Below are 27,196 nucleotides of genomic sequence, written 5' to 3'. Positions count from 1 at the left end.
AATAGTGTCATTTGTAGTGCATATACAGCTTTTTTTGGATGCAGTTTGGAAGCAGAGCAGGGTCTAATGAAAAAGAGGTTTGAAAAAGAAAAAAAGAGGACATGCTGCCCTCATGAGGTGCCTGTCAGCAACTCCATGATGAGGAAAAAAAAAGCATTTTGGGGAGATGCCGGGTAGCAATGCCGAGAAACCACTAACCCAGACTGGAACGGCCTTGTATGAGGAGGAGGCACAGAGCAGAAGTGGATGCATTACCCTCTGGATAAATATTTTGTCAATTTAGCCCAAGCAGCAGTACCACATGGAATAACAAATGAATTTCTACAATGCAAATCCTTCTAAGCTTCCTGCTGTAAAATGATCTTCAGGAAAATGGTGCTATTTGGCAACAGCTCAGTTAAATAAGGCTTTTCCCTCTAAAGGAAACTCTGGATCACCACAAAAATGGGAAATTTCTTGCCTACTTCTGCCAGGGGTTCAAGGGACCACCTTTTGCAGCTGAAAGGGCAGGAAGAAAAATGCCGATGCAGAGTTTTCTCTACTCTGCTTTGTGGTTATCTTGTCTTCTTCTGGGCTGGGGGACTTGGGGATGAGAATGTTTTAAAATGCTATAAATGTTTTAAATGCTATAAATGTTTTTATCTTGCATCTTCTGGTTGCTTTACATGTGCTTTCAATGTAGTCTCCAGTGAGAGTGAGTGCCTGGTGATGACCACTTCGAGGTGGGTGGGTGTGATGGACCTCATGTGCTAAAAGGTCACTGAGCTGCTTTGGTGTGGATGGTCCTCCGCAGAGTCAGTGTCTTGTGAGCAAGCAGAAAGCTGTAACTGATTTAATTTCTCTGACATAAAAGATGCTTTAGTGGCTGATCTGAGGTTGTAGAATTACTTTCAGAGCCAAGAAGTTGCTTGTTGTTAGTTCCTTCTCCAGAGCAATCGCTTGTCTTCCTTTGACGTTAGATACACTGAAACTTTCTATTAAAGAATAATGATCCCAAGGGGAAAATAGCATTTGAGTTATTTTTGTGCCATGCACTTAAGCTATCAGAGTCTACACTTCAGCTCAGTGTATGATTGGGCAACACTACAGGCTTGGGGAGGAGCGGCTGGAGAGCTGCCTGGCAGAAAAGGACCTGGGGGTGCTGGTCAACAGCCGCTGAACATGAGCCAGCAGTGTGCCCAGGTGGCCAAGAGGGCCAATGGCACCCTGGCTTGTATCAGGACTAGTGTGGCCAGCAGGAGCAGGGCAGGGATGGTCCCCCTGTGCTGGGCACTGGGGAGGCCGCCCCTCGAATGCTGTGCTCAGCGCTGGGCCCCTCACCCCAAGGCGGCCATGGAGGGGCTGGAGCGTGGCCAGAGCAGGGCAGCGAGGCTGGGGCAGGGGCTGGAGCCCAAGGCTGGGGAGGAGCGGCTGGGGGAGCTGGGGGGGCTCAGCCTGGAGAAGAGGAGGCTGAGGGGAGCCCTCATCGCTCTCTGCAACTGCCTGAAAGGAGGCTGGAGCCGGGGGGGTCGGTCTCTTCTCCCCAGGAACAAGCGATGGGACGAGAGGGAACGGCCTCAAGCTGCGCCAGGGCAGGTTTGGGTTGGGTATTGGGAAAAACTTCTTCCCCGAAAGGGCTGTCAGGCCCTGGCCCAGGCTGCCCAGGGCAGGGGCTGAGTCCCCATCCCTGGAGGGATTTAAAAGCCGTGTAGACGTGGTGCTCAGGGACATGGTTTAGTGGTGGCCTTGGCAGCAATAGGTTAACGGTTGGACTTGATGATCTTAAGGGTCTTTTCCAGCCTTAACGATTCTATGATTCTATGATCCTATAACAGTTTTTCTAATTTCTTTTCCAACTCGTATAATTTAAAAAAAAAAAAAACAAACCACAGGCAATGTAGACATGTTGTCATCAGTCCAGGAAGCATCATCAACAACAGACAAAGCATGTGTGTTAGAGCAGGGAGTTTCAGAGGTAGCCCACTTTCATCAGCACACCCCTAGGACAGTCTCCAGAATGATCAACACTGTAGTACATAAGCTAAGACCTGTAACATTCATATCTGGTGCAATCCCACAGCAGTGAGTACTGATACTGCCTTCTCCTATAATCAGTTGAAAACTCTGGGAAAAAAAATCTTGGAAAATACTATTCCTTATCCCAATATGATTAATCTTCCTTTTTTTTCCCCTGCTCTTCCTTTTAGTTCATTGTCTGTACGGTTAAATAAATCGGCTCAGCTGCCTCTGTTCACTTCTGAAGCGCATTCAGTAATCATATATACTTGTACAGCATCTTCCATTCTAGAGCACATTTAATGACTTTGGGGTTTGGTTTTATATCTGATCCAAAATAACATTTTCCCAACTATTGCAACAGCAATTCAAAGGGCAAAACAGCACCTTGCCAAGCCTTGATTAAGCAGGATGCCAGCACTCCCTCACTCGAAGCTCATATATAGTCCCCACAAAGCCCAAACTCCTATGTTTAATGCAGACATGTCCCTGAGTAAGCACACTGCGGGCTCATGGCTTTAATCCCAAAGGCCATTTCCAGGAGGCGTTTTAAAACATCCTCGTCCCAAACTATCTTGGCCTGATTCTGCCTCGCTTGTGAAACCTGGGAGGATCACAGCACGACTTCGCGTGGCAGCAATCCTATTTTACCACACTCAAAACATAACGCACCAAGAAATAGCTCACGTTGTTTCCAAACTGATAAGCTTTTGTGAGGTTCTTTGAACATTTATTGAACTTGTTAAACTTTTTCTTGGTAAAAGCTTTTCTTTATGGCCACAGTGATGAGGTAATAACATCCTTCTGAAGGCAGTTTTTACAACCCCCTGCCACTTGACCCCCCTCCAGCTCTTTTGGACAATAAGCTTTTGTTTGGAATTTTTCAACAAGCTAATTCAAACAACTTCTAAACTAACTGGCAACCCTCTCACAGGACTAAACCTGCTGAAATATCTTTTTCAAAGAAAAAAAATTCAGGTTCACATACTCAGGTTACACTATAACCGGTGGGTGAGATTCCTGTAGCAAAACTGAGTGCAATATCCTAAAGCTTGCCAGTATCTTAGATCCATGCATCCATCATTCCCTGAAAAGAAGGCAAATAACAACAGATTTTTAAAGGCAGCAGGAAAAAAAAATCGGATTTGCTATTCAAGAAAAACTTTCTAGGATAGTTAAGAAGGTTGGAACAGATTGACTGCATCACAGGTTGGTGAGAAAAAGTTGAAATAAAGTGTGTCAGGGCTAATTCAGGTACAACTACTGCTGCGGCCTTCATCGCTGAACTGAGTTGCATCATGGTGTCTTGACCATTTGGTGAACCTCATCCCAAGGCAGCATGACTTGATGATTTTTTTTTTTTTTTGCAAACCCTCACCATAAACTTGATTAAAAACCCACCAAAGATGCTTAAATTTAATCTGTTGACTTCAGTGGATTTGAGATCAGCCTATCTTGGTCAGATGACTTCAGTCTACCAACACGTTTCTCAAGCTACCCAGAAAAAACAGCAAAACAAACAACACCCTTTCCCCCAAACCACAATGTTTGAGTATATTGAAGGCTTCAAAGAAATAACACACATGTAGTTTCAAAGCAATATGGTTTAAAGCAATAAGTGTTTTCCCAGAAATTAGGTTTGGTTTATGGGTTGTTACTCCACATTTGCAATTGTGCTGTGAAGACTCTGACAAGGGAAGAGCCCAGGTGCCAAAGTCCATATAGGAAAGACACGCTCAGTGCCGAAAGAAATTACCAAAATTACCAATTACTTCTTGTATAGCCTGGTCAGTATGGGAATAAAGCTGGTTTGTAAAGGTTGATGTGGGCATCACCTTGTTCTGAGATAGTGCTGCTGTTCTCCTTCATGACTCTATCTCATTTAAAATATATTTTTCCGCCTATCTCATTTAATGTCTGAGAAGGAAGTTTTTTCATGAAAATAATAGCTCTTCTAAGCACCGGACTAATAATAGATATTCTAAGCACCATTTGCACTCCAAAGCATCAGGATTCCCCTTCCATGGCCTCCATGGAAATTGTCTCTAATGGTTGTGAGCTGACTTGAAGATGTCTTCTACCGAAGGGGGATCTCCTCTGTGCACATGTGACCAGAACAGCTTGATGGTGTGTCAAAAATACAACGAAGTCTCTCTATCTGAGATAGGATTTATCTATATTGGGACACTCAGGAAACATCACAAATTAATGAAATCAATTAACAAAACCATTTACGCAGGGGACAGCAATAGTGAAGTGCAAACATTGGCCAATTTACTTGCAAATTAATAAACTCTCCTTGGAGTTTAATGTGGTATAACTTGAGCACACATTTAGAACATTTTTCTGAATATCTTCATGTAGACCAGTACTTTTATAATACGAGCTCCTACCTTAATGGCTCACGGACATATATTGCTATTAATTCAAAACCAAGGGGCTTCGTAGCAAAAAGATCTGACCTTTATTGTGCTTTTCACTGTGGGCCTCTGATATATTGCATAGGGATGACCAGAAAGTCTTAGGTAGCTGCAAGTGGCTTACAGCAGTTTAAAGCAAGCTCTGGGGATAGAGCAAACATATTCGCCTGCCACTAGAAATACGGACACTCAGAAATACCTCGGACACAAAAGGGTGAAGGGTTTAGAACCCACAAACCCAGTCTCTTATGTTAGTTTCTGTTGCTTGAGCTTGATTTCTCCAAAGGCAAAGCTAAACCTTTTAACCACACATCAGTGGCTCTAAATTACATTATTTAAGAGGCATTCAGTGGCAAAACTTAAGCTTTTTCCTCTTTAAATAGCTCACAAACTTGCAGTATTTTGCTCTGCACTTGGAATTCTTCCATCCATCAGTTTGCTCATTTGAGTGATTTTGCCATGATCTCATACCCCAATAAGAAGCACGTTTGACCTGATCTACATCAGAAATAGGAATTACCCTTAGCCACAAGGTCATTGCTTCCTTTCCCAAAGCTTCTAGCATGCCCAAACTTGCAATAAAGTCTATTAAATAATCTCAGTAATGACGTGCAGGCAGTATCTCTCCACCACATGTCACTTGAAAGGACGCTAGCCCATGTGTCTCAAATTCAGTGCCACCAAGCAAAAAGAGCACTGATATAGTAGTGCTTCAAGAAATGGCAATAAGTTTTCAAACAGCATTTCTGACAGTTCCTGAGTGGTATTTCATCCAGGTTTCTCCAGAGGGTTTTCAAAAATATGCTTTATTCTGCAAGACTAAGACTGTTTACCCTATTTTGCTAAAATTGCATTTTGAAATTCTGTTAATAATAATTTTAATTATTTTCTGTATTTGCATTCCATAAAAAATGTCCAGAAAAAACTGCTTCTGACTTTCCATAAGGCCAGGTGAGGAGCTGCTGGTGTGAGTTTAGACCACATGTGAACACAAGACATGCTCAGTAATCAGACGATGTTTTTTGAAAACTCTTTTTTTTTGCTGTTTGCCTGTTGGATTCACTTGAAGAAAACTGAAGATCAGAGAATCGTAAAATCACAGAATGGTTTGGGTTGGAAGGGACCTTAAAGATCATCTAGTCCAACACCCCTCTGCCATGAACAGGGACATCTTCCACTAGACCAGGTTGCTCAAAGCCTCATCCAACCTGGCCTTGAACAGTTCCCATGATGGGGCATCCACAGCTTCTGTGGGCAACCTGTGCCAGTGCCTCACCACACTCATTGTAAAGAATTTCTTCCTAATATCTAGTCTGAATCTCCCCTCTTTTAGTTTAAAACCATTATCCCTTGTCCTATTGCAACAGGCCCTGCTAAAAAGTCTGTCCCCATCTTTCTTATAAGCCCCCTTTAAGCACTGCAAGGCCACAATCAGGTCTGCCCGCAGCCTCCTCCTCTCCAGGCTGAACCCCCCCAGCTCTCAGCCTGTCCTCCCAGCAGAGCTGTGCCACCCTCGCACCATTGCTGTGGCCTCCCCTGGCCCCGCTCCAACAGCTCCACGTCCTTCCCGTGCTGAGGACCCCCGAGCTGGACGCAGGGCTCCAGGGGGGTCTCCCCAGAGCAGAGCAGAGGGGCAGAATCCCCTCCCTCGCCCTGCTGCCCACGCTGCGGGGGATGCAGCCCAGGAGACGCTTGGCTTTCTGGGCTGCGAGTGCACATTGCCGGCTCATGGCCGGCTTTCCATCCCCCAGCACCCCCAAGTCCTTCTCAGCAGGGCTGCTCTCAGCCCCTTCATCCCCCAGCCTGTATCCATGTTTGGGATTGCCCCGACCCAGGTGCAGGACCTTGCACTTGGCCTTGTTGAACTTCATGAAGTTTGCATGAGCCCACCTCTCCGGCCCGTCCAGGTCCCTCTGGATGGCATCCCTTCCCACTAGAGTATCAACCACACCACTCAGCTTGGTCATGGAGATGGGAGCACTGCGTGCATCTGCGTACTTGCTGCTTGGAATTTCATCTTTTATGATAATCAGCCACAGGAACATCCACTGGGACGTAATAAAGGTCACAGTGTGATCTTCAAAACGATGCAGTCAGATAACGCTGGCCTTTTCATGTGGTTAAAAAATTCAAATGCCAGTTTCTTACAGCGTCAGTAAATTACATAGGGTCCTACGTTATGCCACGTATACAGCTGAGATATTGGCAGTACTGCTTCAGCATGACTGCTCCAAGTGACTGTTCATAAACCAGGGATCAAAGAAGCCACAGTCCTCCCCGGCTGCGCCTTGCAAATACGCCGGTTAAAATAATCCATGCATCCTTACTAATTAACTAATTATTTTAAGCCCAAAAGGGATGATTGTTTTGTTCGAATTCAGACACAATCTGGGTTATTAAATGACTCTCATCGTGTTGAATGATCACTGTGGTGAACTACGCAAGGGATGGACTTAACCTCTCAAAGCTGATGAAAATCCAATGTAAAACTGAAACCTTATCCCTAGGAACTCCTCAGTACTACCATGGGATGGTATTGTGTATAACGAGCATTTTATAATGCTCTTGCAAACAGCTCCTTGTCACACTAAGATAGCAAAAAGCAAAGATAAGGCTGAAATTTAGAATATGAGGCCAAAAGCTTAGCTAGCATGAGCTGGAAATCTGCAGGGATTTCTGTGGAGCTATATCAGTTCCACTGCTGTAAAATCATTAATAAACCAACATGGGATTTGGGGTCATATTTGAATTTTCCTCTGGGGGAAATTTTGCTTTTTAGTCCCTGAATTATGGGTTAGAGCTCTCAGTCTACATTAAGCAGCAAATTAAATGCAATCTCCATATACAGGGCATGTGAGCTGCTATGTTAAGTAACTCATTTGACTTTTCCAAACATCGGTATTTTAAGAAAGTTTTGAGATAGTCATATGCTCCTGTGGAAATGAAGAAAAATAGGAAAATCCTGCTACAGTAGTGTTGTGTGGACTTTAAATTCACCAAATCAGCATAAGTTAATCACAGTCACGTATCATCTGAGGATTGATTTTTTTTTTAAATCCTTTGATGGTTTGGGCAAACAAGCAATGGCATCTTCATGCTGTTTCCGTAAACTGTTTTTAGTAATTTATCTCAGGAATAACCGTGATCCTCTCTGATTTTATATATAATTCTGAGCTAGAATTAGTTTTGCTTACTAGAGGAAGCACATCCAAGGAGTTTCAAATTCATAAAGCATTCTCAAATATCTTGATTTATGATAATTTTTGTCATTCCGAGTGCATTTTTCACACCTTGGGGAAAAAAAAAACCCAAATTTTGTCTTAAAAAGCAAGTTTCGATCCTCCGAGGTGAAGATGGAAAGTTCAAAGGGAAGGAGCACATGTATTGTAATGAACCAGAAACCAGGAGATGAATCAAGCTGATACAACAGGTCCAAAATTACTATGTTTAAACCTCCTGATCTCCACAACATGGCTCAGGAATCTGGATCCTTGAAAATAAAGCACTTTAGTGTTGAAAATACTGAAATAGTAGGGTTTGTTTCATCAGAAGAAAAAAATGGAGATGCACTGGTTCCCAGAAGATCTTTCAAAAAAAGGTCACTGTATTGAAATACCTCCTAATCAGAGACAGCAACATCCAGAACTCAAGCACAACTCCACGCTCACGGTACCTGAAACTTCAGCTCGAGGTATCGAATTTCTTGGGCACCCACATGTAGAATCACACAATTTGGTAAAAAAAGTCCACACCAACCTGTCACTCTGTAGTGAAATGGGGAATTACTGAAGGGAAAAGTTTGGCAGCTCCGTTTTCAACTCCTAGGAAGTACTTTGGGGAAAGGCAGACCATGGCGAGTGGCTGCAAGGCAGGGTGAGGATGGAATAGGATGGATGAGGATGCCTTCTGCAAGGATGGCCATCAAACTCCAGAAAACTTGACTTTCCACTCCACTTTTCACTATTCTTCCTCTTTATTTTATTTTTAATGAGTTCACCATTGAATATCCAAGACCAAAATGCATGCTGAAGGCCATGGCGGTACGACGCAGGTCAACGCAGCATGAATATTGCAAAACCATGAGTACTGCAGGTGAACAAAGGCTTGGTGAGCTTCCAGTGGGAAAGGTCACCTTGGTGTGGGAGCTGCATGGGGCTGAGGACGGGAGGACAGGAGGACAGGAGGACAGGAGGAGAGGAGGAGAAGAGGAAATGAGGAGAGGAGGAGAGGAGGACAGGACTTTCCAGCACTGCACGCCACACTCAACCCTTCCAGAGCCGCCCGACCCGGTGGGAACAGGCATTTCCAGTGCTGCAGCACACGCCGGGGACAGGCGTTCCCAGTGCCGCTGCCGGGGCGGTGGGACGGGCATTCCCGGCAGCGTGAGGACGGGTGTTTCGGCACGGTCCATGCTGGTCCCCAGCAGTGCAATGGGGACGAGCGTTTCCAGCGTGGCCGCCTACGCCGGGCAGGCGCTGCAGGGGACCGTGGGGACCGGTGGCTCTGGTGGGGCGCGGGGACAGGACTGGCGCTCCCGGTGTTGCGTGGTACGTGGGGATGGTGCTACACCAGTGGGAATGGTCCTTCTGGCCGGGATGGGTGTTGCCTGAGTGGGGTGGGATAGAGGTGGGTGCTGCGGGGGATGGCTGTGTTGGGCCTTGGCATGTGTTGGCATCAGGGTTGGCGAGTTGGCACCATGTGGGGTGAGTTGGCGTGGCGTGGGATGGCTTGGCGCGGCGTGGGATGGCTTGGCGTGGCGTGGGATGGGTTGGTGTGGCGTGGGATGGGTTGGTGTGGCGTGGGATGGCTTGGCGTGGTGTGGGATGGGGTGGCGTGGGATGGGTTGGTGTCGATGTTGGGTCGGTTGGCACGATGGCTGGCCTGTTATGGAGCAGGTTGCTGTCTTGTGGGGCAGGCTGGTGTGATGTGGGGCCGGCTCGGGTGCCATGAGGGTCCAGCCGAGGGACCGCAGCCTCCCGGCCGGCCCGGGCCCGGCCGCCCGCCCCCGGCCCCTCAGCAAGGCCCAGGCCGCGGCAGGGCCAGGCCGCTCCCCGTTGCCACGGCGACAGCGCCCTCCCCCCTCCCCGCGCACCCACCCAGCAAAATATTTTCGTCCCACCACGTGATAAAAACAGCTCCCCCCACACGTGACGGGAACGAGCGATGTCAATCAAAACATCTTTCCTCCAATCGTCAGACGCCGTCCCGCCTTCCGGAAGTCGGCGCTCCAATCGGCGCCGGCTCCCGTTCCAACGGTTTGACAGAGGCCGAGGAGAGGAGCGTTGATTGGCGTTCCTTTCAGCCAGTAGCGTCTCAAGGACGCACCTGGACTCACGCCTCCGTGGAGCGCTGGCCAATGAGCGAGCGGGATGCTCCTTCCCTCCCGCCCCCCCGCCGCCCGCCCCCCAGCACTGCGGTAATATGGCTCCGTAGCGAGCCGCCCGGGCCGGTGCTGCTGCCGCCATTAACCCCTGGGTGCCCGGTGGCGGCGGCTGGGGGGAGAGAGCGGCCCGCGGGGCTCATGCGCAGGCGCTGCAGCCGTTGCCCGGCCGTTGCCCTGCCGTGAGGATGAGCTCGGCCGCCGGCCCCGCCGCCTTACCCCCGGGCTCCGCCACCCGGGCCTTGCATGTGGAGCTGCCCTCGCAGCAGGTACGGCGGGCCTCAGCTGGGGGGCTGCTCCCTGAGGTGAAGGGGGGGTTCTCCTTGAGGTGTGGGGTGCCCTGAGGTGAAGGGGGGGTTTGCCCTGAGGTGTGGGGTACCCTGGGGTGAAAGGGGCGTGCTCCCTGGGGTGTGGGGTGCCCTGAGGTGAAGGGGGGTGTTCCCTGGGGTGTGGGGTGCCCTGAGGTGAAGGGAGGGTGCTTTTTGGGGTGTGGGGTGCTCCCTGAGGTGTGAAGTGCTCCCTGAGGTGAAGGGGGCGTGCTCCCTGGGGTGTAGGTTGCCCTGAGGTGAAGTGGGGGTGCTCCCTGGGGTGTAGGGTGCCCTGAGGTGAAAGGGGGGTGCTCCCTGAGGTGTGGGGTGACCCTTGAGGTGAAGGGGGGGGTGCTCCCTGAGGTATGGGGTACCCTAGGGTGAAAAGGGGGTGCTTCCTGAGGTGAAGGGGGAGTGCTCCCTGTGGTGTGGGGTACACTGGGGTGAAGGAGGGGTGCTCCGTGAGGTGTGGGGTGCCCTGAGGTGAAGGGAGGGTGCTTCTTGAGGTATAAGGCGGGGGGTTCCCTGAGGTATGGGGATGCCTGAGGCAGAGTCCCTTAGCTGATGGAAGGAGGGTCCCTGAGGCAAAGGGGTTTTGAGCATCCTTCTCTTGGGCTGGTAGGAAGATAAGAAGGTGAGGTCCCCTTTGGCTGGGGCAGGAGTCTGTTCCCCTCTCCTGCCAGTACTGGAGAGTCAAGGAGAGGGTTCCCTCTCCCTGAGAGGCTGCTTCTGTGCCTGTAGAGGTGCTGGGTGCAAACTAAAGCTGGGAGCTGTGGCATAGAAAACACCCAGATAAATTGGCTTTCAGTTTGGGTACCTGATGAGGCGGGCGCAGCTGGGGTGCCCTCTCCTCTCCTGTGGTGTCTCTTAACGGGGTGGGGGGTGAGCATGGATAAAACGTACGGTGTATTCTGAAAAGTGGTGAAATGTTCCCTCCCCATCACATCCTTCCTTCAGCTAACTCTGTTTTTCCTGTTTGCTGATAGTTGGCTTTTGGTTTACTGGGCAACCGTCCCACATTTTAATTTTGGAGAGCAGTAGGAGCAAGGTTAAGTGAGGAAGTCTAGGCTCTGCATGAGGGTTTAGCAATCAGTATCAAACAAAGTCTGTGCCCTTTCGCCTCTTGCATGCAGTGACTTTTATTGTACGGAAGCTTAAACAGTAGTGGTGGAGAGGGGAATAATTACTTAGCAAAGGCATGCTTTTCTTTAGAAATACTGTGAGTCTGCACTTGAAGTTTCGGTTCATTGCCTCGGTGCAGTCGATGTTATTAAGAAGCAGGCAGGCAATCTGAGTTACTTGAGCTATGTGTTACCAGGTGTGAAAATGAAGAGTTACTAGAGAAGAATCAATAGATGTCAACTTGAAAGGAAGCTATAACTGCTCTTCGGCTAAACATGATTTACCAGACATCCACTTAGGGGCAAAGGGAGGGAATGAAGATGATGGCTCTTGGCCACCAGAGCTGTGCAAGTATTGACCCTAATTTGAGAGCAAGTACTTATTCTAAAATGTGGGCCTGTTCTATGTGAATGAATGTAAACGTGAGCACTGCTTTGGATGAACAGGGAGCAGTGGATTGTTCAGGAGATCCAAGTATGGCCCTCTGCCTGCTGAATTTTTGGTTTTGTTCTTTCCCAGCCTTGTGCAAGAACCAAGTGAATGCTGCAGGGAGAAGCCTTAGTTATTAGTCATTGGACTTCATTTGTGAAAGTGAGACCAAAACACAGTCTTTTCTCTAGGAACAGAAACTTTTGTAGGAGTTTGTAGGAACAGAAACTGAATCATCAATTACAGGGTGTTCCAGCCAAGTAAATATTTAGTTTAAGCCATGTAGGATGCTTGTATGGGTGCTGAAGAAATGGTAATTGTGGGAAGTGTAAGGCTGTGACAAAGTCTGAGGTATTGTTTTGCTGTGTGCTCTGCAAATAGAAGGACCATGTGCTGAGGTATCTGTATGCTGTGTCAGTGCTTGCAGTCAAATCAAGAAGCTCTGAAACTACAGTTGGATACACTGATAACAAATCATCCTCTTTCACTGTATTATCTGAGTTTAAAAGTCTGTTACTAAATTGCGAGATACCTTACCTTGAAGGGGCTATCGCCCTGGAGATATTTTACTGCAGAATCATGAAAAAGAATGGAAAAGTCCTTCCAGTCTATTGTACCACTTCTACAATGCAGAAATCTGGCTGATCCGAGTGTGGTGCTGCCTGATGCAAGGTAATTGTTTTCTACCTGCCAGCGCAGAAATCAACTTGGTGATTTGTTTTAGTAGGCAATTTTCTCTGGAACACCCAGTGCTGCATTTTTTGACTATAAGGATGAGAGTAAGATGGTCTGAGTCATGGCTATAAATCTTGCTGAAGAACAAATTCTCAAATGTGAACTTAAGGTGAGTGCTTTTAATGACTGAAGTGACTTTTTAACGACTGAAGTGTTGAAGGTGTAATTTGGGTTTAGTCTAGATCTAATTGTGCCAGTGAAATTCACATAGATTAGACACAAAACTCCTACTGACATGTCTGCAGGAGTGAAAAGTCATGTCCAAAACCTTTTGCCAGTCTGACAGCACTTGTATCAGACTGACTAACCTATTCTTTAACTTGTTCATTGGTGGCAGGATGACCTGGCCTAGGAATGCCTTTTGCTGTTGTATTCTACATTTTATGTGGGAGAAACAGAGGATGTGGCTGTAAAGAAAGGCATCTGGTTAAGCATAAAATTCCAATTTGTATCCCTAAGTCATTGTGCCAGGATGTTGTTTTCTTTTGCTGGAAGAGTGAGTCTAACAGAACTGAAAATGTGTCGTGAAATAATTACAGTTTAAAAGCAGAGATTCTTTAGCATTGTCTCTTCCTAGTTGCTCAATGCCAGAAAGCCAGGAGTGTCATGATAACTTACTGATTTCTAAATGCTCAAAACAAACTTTTCGGTGCTGTCATTATAAGCAGTTCACAGCAATGCGGGGGTGGGGGACCCAAACCTTTCAGATGGAAGGGATTGGACAAAAAAATGCAGTCTTAATGCTGAGAGCCAGTCATGCTGCAGTCAAATGATTTGTTGAATGTTACTGTGCTCAGTGCTGACCAAAACAGAGGTCACATGTGGTTGTCTAGAGACAGGAAAGCACATCTTCGTGGACTCCAGAACCAACGCCTCCAGCACTTCAAACTTTTTTCCTTCATGCTGATATTGATAGCTTTTGCTATTAATTCCAACATTAGAGAGATTGAAGCTTTTAATGAACTGTGAGATAGTGTTTGAAGACCTGCAAGCTTGAACTTGTACTGCATGTATTGTTGTACAAACAGCTGTACTGATGCGCAGTTTGTAGCGAGTGATTAGGGAGTTGTAAGGAAGAAAAAGAACGCATACTTTTTTTTTTAAACAAATGATTTCCAGTCAGTCTGTCCATTCAGTCAGATCTGTGTCCGTAGACTGAAGCATCCCTCCTGTCTAGATGGCTAAGCAGGGCATGAATAAACTATAGGTATAATTGGTTTTGGGTGGAGCAGAGGAGGATCCTCCAGAAATAATGGCTAGAACCATTTTAGAAAATGACAAAAATGTCCCCTACTACTTCATTGTGATAAGATAGATGACAGAAGAAAAGCAAACAAAATCTGATGTGGATTGCAGTGTAGTAGGTGAGTACTAAGTCATATGTGTAACAGCTTAGCGCTTCTGTGACTTGGCTGATTGTAAAGTGGTATTTCAACGGCTCGTTCCCGACTGGTTTGCCTGTACACCAACCGCAGGGAAAATGCTCATCAGCCGGTTGCATCTCTGCTACCAGTACTTGCCAGTTATAAGCTAAAAAGTTTGGTCTGCTCACGTTGCTAATTTCCACTGGTCTGATTGATGATCAGCTGCAAGAAGCTTTCTTCTGAAGATCATCTATGGCTTACTGCCAAATTACAGGGGGAAAACAATATGTGATGTTTAGATTGTACATAAGGCAGTCCTATAATGGGACCACAGATCACATCTGTCTATATCTGCTTGTTTTCCCCAGGAAACTGTTCAACTCTTGGACGCATACTATTGATACCTTGATGTAAGCAATTTTCTGCTCACTGGAGATAGCCTGGGTAATGGAGGAAAAAAGCTAGATATTATTGATACGAGGGGATACACTAGGAGCCGTACACGGAGTTAGGTCTTTTCCATCAGAAGTTTTAGTTCCAGTTCAGTGTCAGTCACTTTTCGGTATGCCCTGTGTAGTGATGTCCAAGGTGGGTTTCCAAGATGAGCTGCTCAAAGACTTTGGATGTATTGCATAGGAGGGTGCGTGTGAGGGAGTCGAGTATGCTCTGGTGAATATGGATGTGGTGGTGGGAAGGGAAGGGGTAAACTGTGCCACTGTGCACAGCCATGAATAGTGTTAGACCAAAGTCCTGGTGACCCAGTATCTTCTATATCTTTCAGTTCATAGACATCTCTTTTCAGATGGTGAAAGTTTCTGTGGAAAGGAGCAGCAATGAGCTTTCAGACGCAGGTGTTCAGGGCAGAGCAAAACAGAGCGAACATATAGTGAAACTTCCCAAGGACACTCTGTAGCCTCCCTTCGCTTTCAGACTGGGATTCATAAAGAACCAGTTGGAGTTTGATGGATTCCTGGGCGCCTGAGAGCAACGCTTAGCAAACATGGCTCCTGTGCCTTCCATACTAGCTTAACTCTGGGAGCAGTTTAGCTCGCGTAGCGCTGGACAGAGGTTTGAGATGGTAAGGACAAGGGACCTGAACTGGTTCCATGATGAGCCACACGAGGCTTCCTTGCACTCTGAACTTCAGCAAACTGCAGAGCATCATATTTGTTTATACTCAGTACTGATACGGACTTGTCAGACTAGATGCATCTTGATTTCATGAAATGCATGTTGGCATTTCCAGTAGCCAGGTAAAACTGTCATGTGGCCAGGATATGTTGTCTCCCATCCCACCGCTGGTCAAACAGTGGGTTATCCCTGTCCTAAACCTGTTTGGCAGGGAAGGGTCCTTTGTTTTAAATACTGAAGATTAAAACCTTATTTAGAAATTGAAACACTTCTTTCAGCCAAACAAAGTTCTGGAGCAGACCCTGAAGTGGTAGGAAGAAAATCCCTCAAAATCTACTTTGAACATGAAACCATGCTGTAATGTTTACCTTCCATGAACTGGTTGACCGTAACAAAGGGATTGAAGTAGAAGACTGTGAATGTCCTTTTCAGGTTTATACTCTTATTCCACGATCCTTCCTATGAAGAAATGGGAAGTTAATGACAAGATCTGTGTATCTCATCGATGACCATAGAAGTGAAGATTCTATGCATTCTGTAAAATTTCTCGTACAAGAAATTGTTCCATTGAGCTATATTTAAAGAAATGATATATATTAAACATTTAAGAGTCTTTGAGCTTTTGGGATTTTAATAATTGCAGGAGTTTAATGTACGTGCTTCAGAAACTTGCATTGCTACCCTCTTTGAACCCAGGATGCAAAGGAATAGAAGTCATGAGTGAAATGAACTTTAAAGCAAAAGATGTTTTTTACTTCTGAAAGTACTTCTGGAAAGAACTTCCCGGGGAAAAAAAGAGAAAGTACTTCTGGATTGCAGGTACTTCTGGATTCCAATAATAAATAAAAATCATGTTTTCAGCAGTTGGAAGTGACAGTCCAGTGTGATCTAGTACCTTGGGTATATGTTTAGGTACTTGAGGTGATCCAAGTGAGCGGAGATAAAGCAAGGTGAGAAGAATATGGATGAATTAGAACAAGGTTAAAATTTCATAGTAACTGTCTTCAAAGATGTATGCAACAACTTGGCTAACATGGCAGAAATGGATGATTCAAACTGTGCGGGCAAATGAGTTTGAGAGGTCTCGTGTGCGGGAGAAGCGAAGAAAGGTACTGGACGGGCTCAGGGCTGCGCGTGAACTAGTTTATCAAGTAAAACAGTGTGAAAAGAGCATCTTTTCTTTTTAGATAGTTTTATATAGCTGTTGTTATGTATTCCACTGAGTAATATGAAAACAAAGACTGACTCTTAAATATTTTACTTCCCCTTTCCTACTAAATATGCTGGGGGAAATCAGAGTAGCGAGTGGAAAGTGTCGTATTTGAATATTGCTTTCACTTCTCCTTCACATGCACTGTCTTTAAATGCCGAGTGGGGAGGGAAGTGCTGCTCCAGTAAAACACCACAATGTGAGTGTTGACCTTGTGATCTTATACAGTTGTATTCACGTCCAGCTGTATCAATGTCTAGCGTTTGTTAGAGATAATATGGAGGAAATAGTTGTTAAAGTTACTGTAAAACTGGAATTGTAGCCCAAAAGATTGGCCGTTAATCTGGGGCTGGATTTTTGCTCTCTACAATGTAATTCTTTTTTTTTTTTTCCTAAGGAATGCAAGTGTGTTTTGCAGACTGGATGATCTGTTGACAAGTTAGAGACAGACCGTTCTGTCAGAAAGCTGTAGTAAATCAGTTTTGATCCTTTATTTGGGAGATATGTGGGGGGTTAGGGAATATTCTCAACCGACTGAAGGAAAGGGTAGCTGGTAACTAAAGACTCATTCCTTATTAATGGAGAGGCTTACTAGTTTGCCCTTGGTTTGTCATCCAGTAACGTGGTAAACATTAATATGCTTCAGGTTATTAATCAGCATATGCTGTTTGCCTGTGCAACTTGGTGCATACTTAAAATCAAGTGGTTCTTTAAGGTCAAAAGTGCCTTTGCTTTGATTTTGTTGATGCTTTATTCCATAAGGCAGTGTTTGCTTTTTGGGTCCTGAGCATCATCTTGTTTTCCATTGCTTAATTGGTATTCCTAGGTCATTCCCACAGCTAATACGGACTAATGCTCTCTTGCCCAAGGTGATGTTGAGGCTTAAGGGACTCCTCTGAACTGCTGTGGTGTGTTATTAATGAGGTGGGACTTGCACCCCAATGTTCTCTTCTCTACCCCATGCTATAGTTCCCATGTGGTGTCAAAGAAGCAGTTATAGTCTTTCATCTTGCAAGGCAGTGAATAGCTATTTAGACAAACCCAGAGGAAAACATCAATAAGGAAAGATGGTATTTCTAGCTGCTGCTTCTTAAAGGTCTTGGTTAAAGATGGAAAGGCTGTATGTCTAGTTCCTTGTTATTAATATCTTATGTGAATACCTAGCAAGAGGAGCTTTGCCTGGCCAGCAGTCAGTGCTTGTAAGATTTTCTTAACCCCAGTTTAGAGCAATTTTTTTAGGGTGTGCTGACAGTTTTTATTCTTCAGAGTTGCAGTGTTTGCCAGCTCACTTGGTCTGTTGCTCTTGATGTTGTAGTGACCATAACCAAACACAGCTGTCGAAACAATACACAGAAGGACCTTCATTTGCCTAAGTCTCTGCATGGGCTTATGATTTTGCTTTTGAACCCTTCCTGCTAACTTTACATTTAAGTAAATTTTGTTTTGAGTCTTGTTTTGTCACACCTAACTAGTTATCCCATTTGTACCCTAAGACTGAATACCCATGTCTTCTCTACCTGTCTCTACCTTATGTTTTAAATAACAGGCTCTTTCAATCTTTCTGCAGCAATGAGCACAAATTTTGGGTGTGGAAAGAAGGACAAGGATGCAGAAGATTAGTGAAAAGTGTGAACACTGTGGGCTTGCATTGAATATCGGTCTTGGTTGTCTCGTTGGTTCTGAGCTCTAAAATAGCGGCGTAGATTTTCTACGTGTGATTATGGTGTACAAAGACAAGATTTCTTGCGCTTGCTGAACCGTTACCAGCTGTTGACATCATTGCTCTGAGGCAGAAGTTGAGTTCTGAGTTGCTCCCCAGTGTAAATTCAGGTATTTAGCGAGGAAAGAGTTTAGTGGGCTAGCTAGTAACGGTGCAAGGGAGGATAGTCCAAAGGACTTAACTACCTTTTAAGAGTAATATATAGCTGTCTTAATTTTTTTCAGTTATTATGTAATTAGCTCTCTTGATTATTTTCTGATACTACTGTTGCTGTTTTAATTAGCATTGAAGGAGCAGGTTGTGCCATAGACTGATGTATTTTGTTAGATAGAACGTTGACTTCACACGCTGCATTCTTTAACTCTGGGTTGAGCTAATGAAGGGCTCTTTTGCATTCAAGTAGCTGGAGAATAATTATACTTCTGCATGGGCCATGTCAAATATAGAGATGTTCCTTAGTCTTCCTCTTTCACTTTCTTCCTGTGTGAATTAGGGGAGACTCGATGCCTTTTGGACAACATCTTCCATTTGCTGACTGTCCTTGCTGAAGCTCTCAGGGCAGTACAGAAGCAGGAGTAGTTGTGGTGGAATATGGATGATTAGGAACCTGTATTGAGCCTTAATGTGTTCAAGTGAAAGCTGCTTAGATGTTTTCTGTCTAAAGTGAACCTTTCAAAAGCCTTTTAGATGCCCGTGAGTGTAAAGGAACCTTGATTTAAGGAAGTGTAAACTAAAATCCACACTTGCATGTCTGTGAAAACTTTGAGCCTGTGTTGATGAAAATAGTTTTGACTTTTCTTGTGGTCATTTAGTCTGGGTAAATCACACTGCACAGATTCAATGTGTCTCATTCCTTGCATCAAATCTTTAGGAATGTGAGGGGAAAAAAGTGCTGTATGTATGTTGCATCGTCACAGGAAAAAAATGCAGCTACATTCCTACTGTGCATCTTTGAACTGGTGTTGGCCTCAGGTATGATTCATAGCAGGCATTGCTTTTGAAAGAGTGTTGCCAGAAAGCAGCTAAGCCTTAGAGAGGGAAATGAGTTACTGAACTGCTGTTGAATCCCATAACTTGGCGTGAAGAAATTGAGATACGAAGGGGCTGCAGTTATAAGGAGATCCACAAGCGATTCATTGAACTAATGATGGTTGTGTAGCTTTGAGGGCCTTGCTATCTTCAAGTGTGTGCTGGAAGGACATTAAAATAGAATTCCAAAAATTCCTTATGGTGTGTCCTACAAAATTGCATATCAAATGCTTTCGCTTTGCTTCTGAAGTGGATCTGAAATCACATGTGATTCTCTTGACTCTGAGCTGTCAAAAACTGAACAGTGGAAAACTGTTTAATTACAAAACTTCTAAAAAAAAAAAAATCTTCCTAGCAAGCATGTAAATTGGAGTACAACCATTTTCTTGTCCTTCCTGTGGTTTTAAGTAACAACACATCTGAATAATATCTAAACTTCCCACTGTACGTTCCTTTGCTCTTAAAGGCTTTGTGTACTGCAGCAGACTTGTCCCAAACCTTCTGTGAGGTACCCTTTTTTTTTTTGTAGTGGAGTGTGTCAAATTGGAAAACAAGGCAGCTTGAAAACTTATATAAAATTGAATTAAGTTATGAATTCTTGTCTACCATTTGACTTTCAAGAACTCGGGTCACGTAATTGCTACTTAATATTCAGACGGGTACGGATAGGTGAAAGCAAATAGTTAGTGACAATCTGAGGAAGTAAGAAGTTGTAATAACGAGGTGTAGAGCAGTGCTGTGATAATAAATAATGCTTATGTTGGCTAAATACAGTTCATATTTTGATAGATTTTTTTTTTTAGAGCTAGAGCTTTTATGCTGTTTAAGAAAAGGCAAAAAAACCAAACCCAACCTGACTGCTGTGAGCTACAAAGCATACAGAGCCCTGTGTTTTTCTGTGACTTAATTATGACAAGTATTCAGAGACCCAAACAGCTGACCTTGCAAGCTCTGTTTTGTTAAGTTCGAAACAACTAGATTTGCTGTAGTAATGTTTGTGTTGCTAACTAATCTTTGCACCTTGCTTTAATGCTAAAATAGTTGGAAGGATTTTGCTTAAATTCTTCCAGAGCTACTGTGGGTCGTCAAGCAAGCAAGCTAGGAAACTTCACGTGAAAGCCAGGGAAAACCAGAATACGTACCAGCTTGTAGAGAGGTCAGAGCTGATCCTGACCTGAAAAGAATTTATGGAATATTCATCTTCGAAACAATCAGGAGGAGGGCAGCAGTCTGAAAATCAGAGATGGTGTCCAGAGATGAAGAGCATGTCTTGGTGTTTATGTTAAAAACTATCTGATAGGTAGGATGCTCCGTTGAAGGCTGAGTTAGGAGAACTGGTGCTGAAATTGTAGCCAGTGTTGGAAGTCCTGTACAGGACATCTTCTGGAGAAAAACGGATTGCTTTTCAGGTAGTCAGGCATCTGTGAGAACCCTGGTTTGCTTTTGGCAACTTTGGGCTTTTAAAGTAATTTCTGTAAATTTTGACTTTGCTTGTACAAGATGGTTTCCCAGCCTTCTTATGCTGGTTTTCACCCTTGTATTTACACTTCAGGCAAAAGTAAGGTGGTTTTTTTTCTCTTTTTCTCCCTCTACTTGTTCTTTGTTTAATCAGAAACACTTTCTTCAACCTGTATGATGCACTTTACATGGGTTATATGGGATGTCACCAGGAATGCGGAGGTGGTGAGGTCGGGGGAAAAAAAGCCTTTTTCCAATCCAGGTGCAGATTTATAAAAATTTCTTCCTGGCCAATTGAATTTAAACTTCATTCTGGAAAAGGTATTCAACTTTACTAAGTTCTTTAAAAATCAGACTATGCCAACAGAACTTCTGAAACTTGCTCACGGGCATGGATGCAGTAGGCCTACTGTCCTTCTTTTATTAACATCTGAAGGAGTTTTCAGCCCTAACCCTCCTTTCACAGAGGGGGCTGTATGACAGCTAGCGTCTTGGGTGGCTGTTGCTGGAAGAAACTAAACTGCCTGCCTTGAGATTAGGTGCTCCTTTGGCACCTTTGCAAATTGATTTAACGTGTCAAAGTGCTAGTGTTTCTGCTGGGAGCAAGAATTTGTGAATAGTTTTTCTGAAAGAGCCAGTGCTAAAGAGGGCAGACCGTGCAGCTGGGAGAGAGGGCAGGAGGAGGAGGCAGATGTGGGACAGAAAGGAGACAGACCTCCCCCTTTTCCCAGCACTGAGCCATTAGATCATCTCAGCTGCTAATGAAATGATAGGCTCCATGTGATAAAGAATAAAGCTTAGCTGTTGCCCATATTAATGACTGGAGCTTCGCAATTCATACTTGGAGCCTGAGCTCGTAAGTGTGGTAGATCAGTAGCGAAGATAGAAGAATGGTGTTTGGCTGTGTTCTCATCCAGCATGGATATACTTACATTATTGTTTTTTTTCCCAGGGTCACCAGGTTCTTGTAAGAGAATAAGAAAGCAGTTAAGATGGAAGAGGAGTCAGAACTCTCTGTGCTTGTTTTTTGCTACCCATTAGGTGACCTTGGACAAATAATTATGAAATTCCATGAATACTTCAGGCTGTTGTAGGTAGTCGCTGTTCTCCTTATGGTTCAACGAACAGCCCAGACCTTTTGTTAACAACAGTGCCCTTCTCTCTCGTTTTGACTTATTCCCTTTTCTTCCCTTCCTCCCCAGCCCCCATCTCCGCAGTGATTTTTATTAACGGTACCAGAATGTTAGACTTAACCCAACAAAAAACCAAGAGAATAGCTTTGTCATTTCAGTTTCCCAGGCCCAGAAGGAAGCAGAGCGTGGTGTCTAGATCAGTTTAAGCCATCAAGAAACTGCAGGGTTAAAAAAAAAACCAAACCCAAACAAACCTCTGCTGCCTTCTACTCCTGCCTGCCTTGCCCTGCTTTTGTGGTGGGCACGTCTGTGTAGCTGTAGTGAGCCGAACTGGGGGAACTTAAAATTAAAGTCTTTTTTTTGCTGGTTGTAGCTTGGATAAATTCTGACCCTCACTGCGAGTCTGCACAAATGCGCAAGAAAATATTATGCGGGATGGGAACAAGTGTCTAGATGCAGAAGGTGGTATTTTAGACAGAGGTAGTGAAAGATTATGGTATCTTAGTGTTGAGGGAGCTAAAGCGTGAAGGGACTGGACAGTTTCAGTCCTTTAAACCTCAGAAGGCTTGGTAGACTGAAGAGTTCTGGGATCATCTGATGAAAAAGCAAAGTATTAACAAGGCTGTTGATCAAAATACTTTATTCTGTAGCAGCCTGACTTGTTTATGGCCTGCGGTAAATCTGGAGAGGTTCCCAGAAAGTCATTGAATGGGAAAACTAGATACATTAAACAACTGATAATAGTTCTTCAGAATGATGAAAACAGAGTGCTTTTCTTAAATAAGAAAAAAGACCTCTGGCTTTGGAGAGCAGCTGGTCATTGCTGAGCATGGATGGTCTTGCTGCACTCCGTCGCGGCTCTGTCAAGATGCTGCTGTTGAATTTCGGGGAGCCAGTTTTGTGGCGCTGCGGGCGTGAGAGATGAAACCTGGTGGTAGGCTCTGCTCTTCTGATCACTTCTAAAGCTTTCCTGGTCAGCCTTTGTATATCTTTGGGATACCTGTATGTTTATAACTTGTGATATCTTTACCTCCAGCAGTGTTCTTAAAATATGCGCTGCAGCTCAGGATTTCTTCTAAAGGAAAATTAGCGCAACTCTTCTGGTTTGTAGTCACTTATTTTCAGGGTAGAAGGAAGCACTAGTTTCTTTCATGTAGGTCAGCACAGAGTTGCTGTGTAGCAGTTGCTTTTTACTCAATTGCAGCTTAGATTGGCAATTAAATCAAATGATAACAAGGCCTACTGCGTAATTTCACTGCTCCATTGACTTTCTTGGGAAGTGCAAAGGGCTAGGACAATTGTGGTAATCAAAATAACTTGGGTGTCACAAACCCCCTACAAGGAGCTGCTAAACCTGCTCTACTGCTCTGCTAAGGGATGATCCAGATACACCATCATTCAGGCTGCATGCGCTAAATTCAGAGCTCTTGGAAAAGTTAAATACCCTTTTTAATGGTATCAGTTCTGCTTGTCAGAGCTTACCTAAATCAGTGCTCTGCTGAAAAATAACTTTCTTTTGTGGTAGGATATCTTAAGATGCCTGGTGTAGTGTCTGAGATCTTCAGTAGTGTTACTGACAGACTGTCAACTGTTTGAGGAGATAGCAATGAGAATTATCTATACTCATCTGCATATTTTGCTTATCTTTTTTTTTATGAAAGCAGATCCTGCACTATCAGCTTGCAAACACAGCTGGCTTGTTTTAAGTTATGTGACTCATGAGGCTGCCAAGGCTCTTATCATGTTTTCTAGCACTTGTATTTTGATTTTTAAACCGGGCTTTTTGGAATGGCTGTTCTAGTTGCACAGCATCTCATCTGTGGGGATCCCTCCTTGCGATAAAGACTTCTTGATATTTGTGTAGAAAGAGCAAATAGCTAAAACTTGTCTCTGAGAAGTGACTGCTTATTCCCACTTCATCTAAAAGAAAAAGGAAATGAAAGAACTCAGGATTATTTGCAGCTACTGTGTTCAGTGTAAAGTGTAACAAGTCACTTCTTCATAAGAGTTGCTTTTGCTGTTTGAAATGCACTGATACCTCATGGTGAACTGCTTTTCGCTTCGCTTGTAGCAGTGCCAGGCTGTACCTAGATCCGCACGTATTTCAAGCTGGCGGTTTCGTTTATGCGGTCCTGTCTGCCTTCGGCTGCTTGTTGCTGCACTGTCCCCTCTTCCATCAGCACAGCTGCTTGTACAGCCACATTGGGAACCACACTGAGGAACTAATCTGGTGAAACTAACCCAGCGAAAGAGAGAGGTGGTTGGTTTTCCTCCAGATCGGTTCCCCAGTGTGATTCACGGAGCAGCTGCACAAGTGCGTATTTATGGTGGTAGAAATGAGGAGGGCGATGCCGCAGTGCGAATAAGCAGCGGGGGCTGGCAGCAGGGTGATTTGGCTGATGCCGGTGATAGCTGAACTACAGCACAGGGGAGTATTTTGTTTGTTTTTTGAGCAAAAATGATATGAAACCCATAGGAGGTAACACTTAATAGAGATTTGAAAATTCCCTCAAAATAATACTTATTGTTTGTCACAGAACAGCTGCAAGGCCTTGATGAAGAATTTTAGAGCCTATTTGAACTGGCTTTTGGATATGTCTTCGTAGCTGATGGTCTCCAGGCAAAAGCTAATTATCGCTGGCCAGGAGAGGTTAATTAACTCTGAATGCTGCCTCTGTAGAGTTCTGAGGAAATCTGAATACTGCAATATAGTATCACCGACAATGTAGTGGGCAAACTGGAAGGCTTATTTTCAGGATCCAAGTCCCTCTGTCATCATGACCGCATGCTAAAGAATGTGATGAAGAAAATTGTCCATGTGATTGGAAACTTGTTCTTTATCAGCTAGGCTAAATGGACAAGTGATGGGACAGGAGGGAGGAGGAGAGTGATGACTAAATTGGTGATTTTAAATAGACATTCATTACCTGTTGCATGTTGAGTCCTGAACTGTGTTGTGGTCTCACAGCCCCAAATTTAATGTTCCTCTTCCAACTGGTTTGGGAGAAGACGACTTCAGACTTGGAGATAAATTCCAGACATTGAAGAGTGCAAAGGAGTCACAAACCGTGGAGATAAGGACTCCGCTCTTGTCCGGAGATGCAGCTGTGGGTTATGACACACTACAGTTTTTTCCAAACCTCATTGCATATAGTGAAAGACGAGAAACTTGTTTGTCTTTGCTTGAGGGCTACTTCATTGTAACATACTACTTAAACCAGTCACACAACTCGTTTGCAGTCCTAAAAAGACCTGGAGAAAGTTGCCCTCTTTGTTAGATACAATGTGGGCTACTCTTCTTGGGTTGTAAGGGATTTAAAAAAAAAAAAAGAAATAATGAAGGGGGAAATGAGTATGGTAGGTGATTGATTTGTATGCTACTGAAGTTAATTAAGGGAGAGATATGGCACATAAAACCCTTAAATCATTTTTATAGGGAGTGCAATGTACATTCAAAGCCATTTCTTAAGGAGTATTTAAGTTGCTCACAAAAATGGCAAGTAAAACTACACGACTTTAAGGTTAGATTTGAAATAATGTACAAAGTCCATATAGTTTTTTTTTGTGAGGCTTAATCTTTCTGTTGACATTTTTTATATCAATTTCTAACAAAAAAAGACCATGTAGTTCTGCAATTAAGCATCTTGGAAGGTAGTTATTTTAGCATATACATGTAATACAAAATTAAAATAGAGGTATTGGGGCATCCCATCTCAGGCTCTGTTTTTAGTCTAACTGGTAGACAGACTTTGCAGGAATGACTCCACTGGTGGTTTTGAGTCTGTCACATGAACAGAAATTTAATATTATTCTTATATATTTCCAGGGAGGAAAACTAATATATCACTTAAGCACTATTAAGTGATATAAAGTGTCATATTGTGATTCCAAAACAGATGATGGCCTTTCAACTCTTGTTAAAAGCCTTTTAGGACAAGCTGCAAACACAAAAGTTGTCTTCTGGTTTCGAAAGCATCTTAAATCCGCTTTTGGTCAACGCGAGAGTGTTCCTTTTAAGGTGGATCCAGACTTACAAATTAACAAGCTTTTGGGAGAAAAAAGTATGCTGTAAAATGAAATCTGTGGTAAAAGGAGACAGCAAACCAGTTGTTTGAGGTTTGTAGGTGGTTTGTGGTGATCCAAAAAGGATAGGGAGCCATTTGTCAACACCCCCATGGGCGATGGGCGAGACACTGGTAGGTTGAGAGATGGATTGGGAGAATATGATACTGCAGGATTTGGTGAGAACTTTATATATTTGAAGCGGCAGTTTGCCGAGTGCTAAGTTCATAGTAGTCTGTTTTAACCATGCAGGGGTTTTCAAAGTTAAAATAAGAACCACAGCGAAGCTGATTTAAGAGTGACTGGACAGTCCTACAAAATTGGTTTGTTAACTAGTTCCATTTAACAATAAGCTAGTAATGTTAAGTATTTGTCAAAGATGAAGGGCGTAGTGTGCTTTGAAGCTGAGGATTTTAGCCACGACTATTAAAGCTATTTGGCACTTGGAGGGCGGGGAATTGATTCAATCTGACGATTTTTGTTTGAGATACAGTATTGTAGCAAACTAACATAGTGTTGGGGTTGGATGAAATCACTTAAACTAAAGATTTTAGTGACATATTCCAGTGTATCCAATCCAAGAGAAAAGGACTCAGTTATCCAAGCAGCAGGTAGCTGACAGACATCACAAATTTGACTGTGCCCTTAATTTTTCCCTGAAAATGCAGATATGTCTTTCTGATGTATTTTACTTTTATTTGAGGTTGTTACAGCAGTTTCCAGGATTACTGTGAATTCAGGAAGCTTTGTTGAGCCAGTTCCTTATGGCTCTGGATTAGGTGGTGGTTTATGTTGGAGCTCTGTGTCCATTAGTGCTTGTTGAAAATAGCTTTGGCTCGGAAGCGTTTCCAATGTGATGATGCAGAACACCTGGGTGATGCTGCTGCTGTTTGATGCTAAGAGTGTCACATATTTGCTTGAAACTGCTCAAATAGTTGGGGTGATTTAGACACGTGGAATAAAAATTGTATAGGACATGAGTAAGAGTAGCTTGTCTTGTGTATCAGTGTTGCTTAATCTGAGCTCGTAGGTGCTAGTTGTTGCCTGTCCAGTCAGTTTCCTATGGCTTTGCTGAATGCTTATTGTTCACACTAGCTTTCTGCCAAAGAAAATGGAGTGTTTGGTGGGATTTTTTTTGACAACAGTGCTTTGGGAATCATTAAAATGCTTTAATACAAAAAAAAAGGGGTTCAATTTCAATCTAAGAAAGTTCTTTTAACTATTTAGGTTTTTTTTTCCTTCTTTTTAGCGCCGGCTTCGTCATCTTCGGAACATCGCTGCACGTAACATTATCAATAAGAATGGCTATCGTCTCTTGGATACGTACTTCACGCTCCACTTGTGTGATAACACCAAGATATACAAAGGTAAACCAGGCTTGCTATCAACTCTTTTGCTAGTTAATCTTTGAATTCTTATGTTACAAACTCTCTGTCCTTTTTTTGCCCTGACAACCTGCTGCCACTATTTGTATCACTTATGCTAACAGTGGAAAAGAGCTCTTTAGTTTCCTGAACTTTGTAAAAGCTTACAGTGTTAGTAGGCAAGGAAGCAAACCAGATGACAGATGTGGTAGTCTCTTAAATCGGCCTCTTTTTGTTGTTGCTCTTCTCTCCCCCCCACCAATAACTTAAGAAAACTGGGAACTTCCAAGAGCACAGAAAAACTTTTGGAGCCTTAGTTGCTTTGAGTGGGGGAGA

The 27,196-nt window shown here is 44.0% G+C and overlaps 1 protein-coding gene across 5 annotated transcripts in view; it reads left to right on the top strand.

Annotated features, from left to right (window-relative positions):
• Positions 1-9,814: 9,814 nt before the first annotated feature.
• The window catches only part of UVRAG (UV radiation resistance associated), a 102,668-nt gene continuing 85,286 nt past the window's right edge, over positions 9,815-27,196 (top strand). For 2 of the 5 annotated variants that reach the window (XM_087758122.1, XM_087758119.1), the window contains exons 1-2: positions 9,815-10,064; positions 26,746-26,863. In XM_087758122.1, coding sequence (XP_087614248.1) covers positions 10,042-10,064; positions 26,746-26,863 — 141 coding nt within the window. In that variant the 5' untranslated portion in view covers positions 9,815-10,041. Of the gene's footprint in view, positions 10,065-12,378; positions 12,499-26,745; positions 26,864-27,196 lie in introns of those variants that run through there. The other 3 variants (XM_087758121.1, XM_087758120.1, XM_087758123.1) reach the window with 3 other exon arrangements.

Source organism: Nipponia nippon, unplaced genomic scaffold (genome assembly GCF_047370975.1).
Source record: "Nipponia nippon isolate SJK-2023a ecotype South Korea unplaced genomic scaffold, ASM4737097v1 scaffold_2, whole genome shotgun sequence".
Taxonomy (NCBI): Eukaryota; Metazoa; Chordata; class Aves; order Pelecaniformes; family Threskiornithidae; genus Nipponia; species Nipponia nippon.
Note: the sequence above shows the minus strand (reverse complement) of the source record. Positions and strands in the feature narration are given on the sequence as shown.